Source organism: Zea mays, chromosome 1, assembly GCF_902167145.1.
Source record: "Zea mays cultivar B73 chromosome 1, Zm-B73-REFERENCE-NAM-5.0, whole genome shotgun sequence".
NCBI lineage: Eukaryota > Viridiplantae > Streptophyta > Magnoliopsida > Poales > Poaceae > Zea > Zea mays.
Window position 1 is genome coordinate 63975035 of NC_050096.1, and position 9192 is coordinate 63984226.

The following is a 9192-nucleotide window of genomic DNA, read 5'->3' on the forward strand; positions in this document are numbered from 1 at the left end:
AGTTTGGTGGATAAAATTTTAAAAATAAAAATATATTTTACCGAGTGTCCACAAAAGACACTCGGTAAAGAGTTCTTTGCCGAGTGCCCACCCTCGGCCCTCGGCAAAGGTTGACGGTCGTCAGCTTTAGAACGGCCGCTGACGGCCCTTTGCCGAGAGTCACCTTTGTCGAGTGTTTGCCACTCGGCAAACATGTCTTTGCCGAGAGTTTTTCTGTGTCGAGTGTCCTGCACTCGGTAAACTAGCTCGTTACCGAGAGCGGGACTTTGTCGTGTGCGACTCTCGGCAAAGCAGCCTTTGTCGAGTGCCCGACAAAAAGCACTCGGCAAAGACCCGGATTCCGGTAGTGATGATTCTTTATTTAAACTACATGCATATGCTATGAAGAGTAAACTTAAATTTGAATATAATTACCCATATATTCTTATAATGATAGATAATTTATGTTAACCAATTTTTATTAAAAAATAAATATCATCATAAACCGACATCTATAAATTATCAACATCTTCTATAAAAATGTTCTAATAACCATAGAACATGAATGGGACGATAAATATATACGTTATATTTCATAAAAAAAACTATTCCCCTAACAAACTGATATAATAATGTTACTTACAAATTGTTAAAACTATATTGGTGACCATGTTATATAATTTATATAGTTTCTTTGTTTTACATATATGTAACTATTTTAACTAAATGTTTGATATGCCTATATTGATAATATAACAGTGACTGCACTTCTCTGATAGGAAAGTTCAATGATGTTGGAAAGTATGAGAGACTACTGGTGGCTATATTTTTCTAAGCCTGAAAAGAACACTTTAGAGTAAAAAGTTACTCGTTGTAAGGCTTAAGTAATATAATTATCTTGATGTTAGTATTGCTATCCCCATCCAAAATATCACGTCAAGTTATTTCATTTAAAACATGATGCATGTTTTAAATGATTACTTATGTTAGTGTGGTAATTAAGAACGTATTCTATGACCTAAAATCCTTGTTTCTAAAAAGGTGCAAAAAGGTGAGTTAATAAAAGATACAATAAGCGCAAGAGTTTTAACTTGAGGATAAAAAATCTAAAGAACTCGATAAGAATAAAAAAATGTTGATTTATGGCTTCATAAGATATATATGTGGTGCAATAAGGGGACGCCATAGTTAATAGCAAGGTTTAAAACGAATTATACATTTAAAATATACATCTATCATACAAATAATAATATGAACATGAATCAAAAGCATATATATATATATAGAGTATTTAGAGTCCTAGGCTCTATTTAACTACAGGAAGCTCCGACCAGGTGCGCAGACCGCACCGGACCCTTTTTGGCTTATTGTACCTAACTGTGCTTACGCTAAATTATAATACGAGTTATGCTGATGTGTGTATCAGTTTATGCAAATATAGTCTGCGCATATTACGTGCATCGGGCCCACGATCCGGCCCACGCGTTCACAATTATTCAGTCACACGCCGACACTATAAAAACACCCCCACGCCGCCAGGGATTAGGTTTTAGCGGCGGTGATCCTGGGGGCAGCAGCGGTGTCGCCTCGAGGCAGGCGACCCACGGCGGCGCTCTACCAGGAACGAGCGACAACGACGCTCCGAGGCAGGCGGGCAAGCGGTGACAGCGCTGTCGAAGCGGACGGACGACGGCAGCGCACCCTAGGCCCGGCGACAACGGCGGTTGTCCCGTCCGTCTCTGCGATGGCCACCGCCGCCGCCGCTCCAGCATCTGTGGCGCCGTCCCTTGCACCTAAGGCCAACGACAACAGGAAGGCGGTGGTGCCCGTAGACGCGTCGGAGCTGGAGAAGCACGTGCTGGCGGTGGACAACAAATCCGTGGACCACGCCGCGATCGCCAGGATCCTGCGCGGCTCCAGGTACAGGGTGACCGTCGTGGAGTCGGCGACGAGCGCGCTAGAGTTGCTCGCGATGGGCTTGCTCCCCGACGTCAGCATGATCATCACCGACTACTGGATGCCTGGGATGACCGGGTACGAGCTGCTCAAGCGCGTCAAGGAGTCGGCGGCGCTCAGGGGCATCTATGTCGTCATCATGTCGTCTATGACCATCGTGATTTATATATTTTCAAACAAAATTTTACGATAGCTCTTATTGCATTTTACGCTTCCACTAAAAAGCAAATGTCACATTCGTCGTTACAAAATAGATCATTGATTTACGCTAAAATTCGTATCCATTTACACTGTTTCGGATCACGTTTTACGCTTAAATCCACCTGACCTAGAACCCGAGCACGATCGGAGCGCGATTTTCACGTCGTAATTTAGGCCACATTCGTCGTTAAGAAATAGATTGATGATGTACGATAAAATTTGTACCCATTTACGCTGTTTGGTTCACGTTTTACGCTGAAATTTGACCAAGCCAAAATTCGTGCACGATCGAACGTGATCAATTTTCACGCCGTAATTTTCGGACCCCATTTGCTGTTACGAAACAGGTCTATAATTTACGTAAATTTCGTATTCATTTACGCTGTTTTAGCTCACGTTTTACGCCGGAATCTGCCCTAGCCAGAACCCGCGCACGATTGGGTGCACGCGATTTTCACGCCGTAATTTTGGGCTTCGTTTGCTGTTACAAAACATATATATGATTTACGCTAAATTTCATACTCATTTACGCTGTTTTAGCTCACGTTTTACGCTGGAATCCGCCCGAGCAGAACCCGCGAACTGTGGCTGTAAATTAAAATTTATTTCCTTCTACTAATGCTCCTCAAACCGTAATTGTCCCTTTATTTACGCGATTATGCAGCACGTCTTTCCTTATATCAAACCGGTCAAGATTTATATAATGCATGGTTTATGCTATGATGTTACACATCGTTATGCAGTCGTAAACAGTTTATTTACGCATCGTTATGCAGTCGTTAACCGCCGCCAATATCACAAATACGAACGTGGACGAGCGGCTGTAAATGAGAATTTGTTTCCTCTCGTAATTGTGCCTTTATTTACGCGAACGTGGAGCACGTCTTTCCTTATCTCAAACCGGTGGATATTTAAATGTTGCATGGTTTACACTATCATGTTACACAGCGTTATGCAGTCGTAAACGGCGTACACATGGTAATATTCGTTCCCGTGATTCGTGGCCCAAAAGATTCCTTATATGCATGATTTATGCACATTTCTACATATTTTTATGTGTGTGTATATCGTCTGTCACGTCTCATCCAGGATTCGTGGCTATCATATGCATGGCTAACGCATGCTCGCGTACAGTGGGCCAACCGCGACCTGGTTGGCGTCCTGACTGGGGCTTCCCCCACTAACGAAAGCCCAGGGCTTCCATTACCTATTCTCTCTCTATATATATATCAATCCTTTGAAAAAATACTGAGCTTATGATAACCGGATATAGACTATGAAGTAACTATGCTGTCTATTGTGTATAAAATAAATACAGAGAAAATTATATACTTTATATAAAGAGATATAGAGAAAATATATAAATTATATAAAAGAGTTATTTATTAGACAAAACATTAAATTCGGACAAAACCAAGTTGACTTTGTTCTGCATATAGTACATAAGCTAGCCATGTACATCGTACAAGTGGCTTTCCCGGTTTCCCCCTTCAACATTATGGCCCATGGTTGACTGCCGTTTGCATCATCCATGCAAGGTTTTAGTTCCAAACCGCTTCGATTAGCAGTCAGAGAGGCTGTACGCGTCGTACCTGCCCAGTTTATATAACAACGCTCTCTGCTCTCGTCAACGACAAGCATCACATTAGCTGTATTCATCAATACATGCCGACTAGCTAGCTAGTTGCCCTAAAGAAACATTCTCAAGCCACCCGTCCAGAAACCCTATCAAGAACAAGAATTCGAGCTATAAATAGGAGCGGCAAGCAAACAGCGCCTCACCACCACTCAGCTTCTTCTCACTTGAGTTTGTGATATTATTGTGGCTAGAGCAAGCGCGATGGCGAGCAAGGTGCCTGCTGCACTGCTCTCATGTGCTTTCTTGCTCCTACTAGGAGCCGCATGCCAAGCAGCAGCTGGTCACTACAGTCCTCCGAGTCCTGCTTCGTGCGGGCTCAAGGTGGGGTACTACGACCACAAGTGTCCGCCTGCCGAGGCCATCGTCAAGAGCGTCGTCAGAGCCGCCGTCCGGCGGAACCCCGGCATCGGCGCCGGCCTCATCCGCATGCTCTTCCACGACTGCTTCGTCGAGGTACATACATTTCCTCTTCTTCTCGTCAGCTCTACTTCTACACGCATTGCTTTTTTTAGCTATAGTACCATGCATGAGATGCCGTCGTCTTCACTGATGACGCAACGCGCGCCCACGCCCACCCATGCTATATATACACGCGCAGGGCTGCGACGCCTCCGTGCTGCTGGACCCGACGCCGGCCAACCCGCAGCCGGAGAAGCTCGGCCCGCCCAACAACCCCAGCCTCCGGGGCTTCGAGGTCATCGACGCCGCCAAGGCCGCGGTGGAGCGGGCGTGCCCGGGCGTCGTCTCGTGCGCGGACATCGTCGCCTTCGCCGCCCGCGACGCCTCCTCCTTCCTCGGCGGCCGCCGGGTCGACTTCGACATGCCCGCCGGCCGCCTCGACGGCCGCGCCTCCAACGCCTCGCGCACGCTCGACTTCCTCCCGCCGCCGACCTCCAGCCTCCCCGAGCTCGTCCAGAGCTTCGCCGCCAAGGGCCTCTCCGCCGAGGACATGGTCGCGCTCTCGGGCGCGCACACCGTCGGCCGGTCCCACTGCTCGTCCTTCGTCCCCGACCGCCTCGCAGTGCCCTCCGACATCAGCGCCTCCTTCGCCGCGTCCCTGAAGGGACAGTGCCCCGCGAGCCCCAGCTCCAGCGACGACCCTACCGTCGTGCAGGACGTCGTGACGCCGGACAGGCTGGACAACCAGTATTACAAGAACGTGCTGGCGCACAGAGTCCTCTTCACGTCGGACGCCTCACTCCTCACGTCGCCGGCGACGGCGAAGCTGGTGGATGACAACGCCAACGTCCCCGGGTGGTGGGAGGACAGCTTCAAGGTGGCCATGGTGAAGATGGCCAGTGTCGAGGTGAAGACCGGCAACAGCGGCGAGATCAGGAGGAACTGCCGTCTCGTCAACTAGCTGTTCTGATGATATACATCAGCAGCAACCATAATAATTCCTGTTCATAATTCCATCTTGTTGCATTATTGCCATTGTTTTGTTTCATTATAAGTATATGTCGACTTCATTTTGTATATGGTTGCAAATTTGGTATTGGATGATCGATAATTAATAATAAAGCCATATCCGCTCTACGTACTTTGGAATTTAGTTCCGATCGATATCATTAGAATTTACATTGTGTGTGTGGGGATCCAATGTGAGATGAGAAAATATGGGGTGGGAATAAACATGGAACTAATTCTGAATTAATGTGCACTTGTAACATGAAAATGTTTAAAACTTGCTACGGATCGATATGTAGTGTATCAATATATGTTGTAAAAGTTAGGATACAAACTTACTCCTAAAAAGTTTATACAAAAATGACAACTTTCGTTTGTATATATGTACTCATGGACTTTCAATGGATATTAGACCGTTCCTTCCTGGCTATATATCGAGTTTAAGTTTCATGTACTATCAAAAACTTTATTAGTCAATTCTATTCTTAATAAAATGACCAGTTCACTTGCAGACTTTTCAAAAGACAACAGACTAAAAAAATATAAGAATAGCACGGTGGAGAGGGTGGACTCTTTGATATTGCCTAAGAGCAGCTCCAACAATGCCCCAAAAGAGTGACCTAAATTAAAATATAGGGCTTAAAACAGGAAAACAAACTCCAACCGTGCCCTATTTTGCCAAATTTCATCAAAAAAATAAAGGGCACCTCCAAACCTGCCACAAATATGTTGCATCCAAATGGGCGGACCTATCTCTCAATCTTAACAAACTGAATGTTCATGGCAAAGCGAGTCCCGCCACTCCCTCCCGCCAAACCTCCGCGCGCAGGTTGATATTCAATTTTGCCTCCCGCTGTACCTCCGTAGTGCAGGTCGAAATTTTAACTCTTGTAGCCGCCGCCTCGTGCTCCTATTCAACAAGGCGATCTAGTACCTGATCCACCGCCGCCAGTTCTTGCTGCTCCCGATCCACCACCGCCAGTTCTTGCTGCTCCCGATCCACCGTCGTCTCCTCATTTCACCCTGCGCCGTGTTCCCCTTGTCATACTCAGCACAGCCACCCAGTTTGTACGCGATGCCTGAAGGAGTTCCGCCTGCCGGGAAGCGTCCTGCGCCTTCGTCGAAGTCTGGTGCGGCAGCGATTGGACGACGACCGGCAACTCTTCCTTCCGCCGTCGTGCCGACGTCCCAAGGTCCTGTTCGAGGTGTAGGAACCAGGTATAATCCAATTTGCCTCCTGTTGCCAATTAGTTTCACAGCAGCATCTTTTCCCAATCCCTATCTCATGTGGATGCTTCTGTTACAGTATGATGGATAAAAGGCACGCGCAAAAACCTCGTCGATCTTCGTTGAATATTGCCTTAGGTATGATTGGTGGTGGCTGTGAAGGTTCTTCACAAAATTGTGGAAGAAACCCCATTGCCAACAGTGCATCTTTTGGTTCAATGTATGAGGAGATCAGAGGGTAAGTTTGGATCTTCCTATTTGATGATAAATAGCATATTTACATTATTGTTTATTATTACAATGCAGATGTATGTCATGTTCTGTTAAAATAGCTTGTTCGTATACATGGAGGTTTGTCGAATCTTGATGATAAATCCAGTATAATATCTTAGTAATTTGAACTTATTTTCTTTGGTAGGCCAATGCCCTCCCAAGAAAATTACTTCACAAATCTGCTGAACGAAGATGGTTTAGAAGTGTCAGGCTCAGAAGACGTTGTCGAAGCTGATTACGATTTGTTGGAGCCAGTGCTTGCGGCTGATATGAGTTCGCAGACAAAAAGTAAGGGACGTTCTAAGAATTTTTCAGAAGAGGAGGACAAGATCATGGAAACTGACACAAGTACAATGGACAACGAGTCTAAAGAATACTTTAGATTAATGAAACAGGAAATTTTGGATCGTCGTTTTGGTTCTACGCAGGCTTAGATGTGTTTTAAATTTTTTAGTTTAAAACACTACTTATATTTTGTTCTTTCCTGTCCTATGAATAAATGACATGGTGTAATATTTATATTCAGTTTTATCATGCATCAGTTCTGAAACAAAGCTTTTGGTAATGAATAAGAGCAGATGAAAACTATTCAGTTCAAGTTGTTCATTCTGTTCAATATTACGTTCATTTGTAGTCCCTTCTTCAGTTCTGTGGGGAGAGAGCAGGTCTGCATAATGGATTTTTTGGCAGCATTGCAAAGTCGGTATTCGTTACAGACACTAACGATGGCAGACACACATTCGTCCTTCAAATTGTTATTCTTGTGATAATTCGCATTGTTTACATTAAAAAGGAATGAGTACGACACTAGAAATAATTAACAGGCACATCTAGTTTGAGTAAACAGAAAAAGGAATTGGATTGATAAAGAAGATTCACTACTCCTGGCTGTCCATTTGTCCCCGCTGCTCCCATAGATGTTCGATAAGATCTTTCTGAAGTTGACAATGAACATGAGAATTTTCGATTTCTTCACGCATCTGCATGAATGATGTAAACTTTGTAGTTCCAGCTCGTGAAATTAACATACTGACATCAGCATCATTGCTATCATATGATTCGTATATATGTTCGTCGGCACGTTCATCTTCAATTATCATATTATGCATGATTACGCATGCCACCATAATATCCCGTAGTGTAGCTTCATCCCAAAACCGAGCAGGACCTCGAACAATGGCAAAACGAGCCTGCAGGACACCAAAAGCACGCTCAACGTCTTTCCTCTGTGCTTCCTGAGCCTTAGCAAAATTCTTGTCCTTGGCATTTGTCGGAGCCTTCTTAGTTTTGACAAATGTCGACCAAGTAGGATAAATCCCATCCGCTAGATAGTAACCCATATCATAGTCATGTCCGTTAATTGTGTATTTAACTTCTGGAGCTTCACCATTGGAAAGCCTGTCAAAAAGAGGTGATCTATGCAACACATTAATATCATTGTTTGAACCCGGTAGACCAAAAAAGGCATGCCATATCCATAAATCAGTAGATGCAACTGCCTCCAGTATAATAGTTGGATCTTTCACATGACCACAATACATACCCTGATGAGCTGTTGGACAATTTTTCCACTTCCAATGCATACAGTCAATGCTTCCAAACATACAAGGAAATCCACGACATTCAGCAATATTAAGTAGCCTGGTTGTATCATCTACATTGGGGGCTCTCAGGTATTCATTACGAAACAAATGAACAATAGCCCTAACAAATTTCCTCAAACTTTCTATAGCAGTGCTTTCACCTATCCGAACATACTCATCAACATAATCTGCTGGTACACCATAAGCTAGTTGTCGTAATGCTGCTGTTACCTTTTGTCGACAGGAAAACCCACGGACACCAGCAGCATTTTTTTTCTGAACAAAATAGTGGTCATGCTCCTCAACAGCTTTAGCAATCCTGTTGAAAAGACGGGAACTCATCCGAAAGCGGCGCCGAAAAATCTTCTCGGGGTATGTTGGGTTTTCGTCAAAGTAATCCCGATGTAGTTTTCTAGCACCTTCCTCTCTGTTCCTGTCGTAAACCTTATGGCCAAAAATTGAACCTCGATGCCTATTACTTGGGGCATTTTTCCTCCTCCTATATTCACGAATCATAAGCAGCAAATAGTCATCAAGGTCGTCATTCTCACGAAATATGATGCTCCTGCTCAGCACATCCATCTTCTGTACAACACTAAAACAAAACAAAACATTATATTATTTATCAGCTGCATATTTTAATGATCGATCATCAACGATGAATGAAATGATCAAAGGCATTCATGTACCCTGTCACGCTTGAAGATGTCCAATCAACACAGCGAGAAGATCAGGAAGAACGCACAGCACGCGTCTGAGAAGGAACTCTGGGCGGTAGCAAATGATTTTCAGTTGATGGAAACAGCGTCGTTCGCCGATTGGGTGCTAGATCGCCTTGTTGAACAAGAGCATGAGGCAGCGGCTACAAGAGTTAAAATGTCGACTTGCACTACGGAGGTTCGGCGAGGTTCGGCGGGAGGCAAAACT

At 44.6% G+C, this 9192-nt stretch overlaps 3 protein-coding genes across 3 annotated transcripts; 2 read left to right on the top strand and 1 right to left on the bottom strand.

Annotated features, from left to right (window-relative positions):
* The first annotated feature begins 1723 nt into the window (after window positions 1-1723).
* LOC103644668 (two-component response regulator ORR6-like) lies at window positions 1724-2963 on the top strand. The gene is made up of 2 exons (XM_008667840.1): window positions 1724-2092; window positions 2913-2963. Exons 1-2 carry the CDS (start codon window positions 1724-1726, stop codon window positions 2961-2963), a joined length of 420 nt encoding a protein of 139 aa, XP_008666062.1.
* Window positions 2964-3903: 940 nt separating this feature from the next.
* On the top strand, window positions 3904-5327 carry LOC103635393 (peroxidase 2-like). The gene is made up of 2 exons (XM_008657851.2): window positions 3904-4228; window positions 4374-5327. The coding sequence occupies exons 1-2, from the start codon at window positions 3977-3979 to the stop codon at window positions 5133-5135; spliced, it is 1014 nt and encodes a 337-aa protein (XP_008656073.1). The 5' UTR covers window positions 3904-3976; the 3' UTR covers window positions 5136-5327.
* Window positions 5328-7560: 2233 nt separating this feature from the next.
* Window positions 7561-8847, bottom strand: LOC103644669 (uncharacterized). Its single transcript, XM_020541716.1, has 2 exons — window positions 8285-8847; window positions 7561-8080 (listed from the first exon to the last, which is right to left on the bottom strand). The coding sequence occupies exons 1-2, from the start codon at window positions 8845-8847 to the stop codon at window positions 7561-7563; spliced, it is 1083 nt and encodes a 360-aa protein (XP_020397305.1).
* Window positions 8848-9192: the final 345 nt, after the last annotated feature.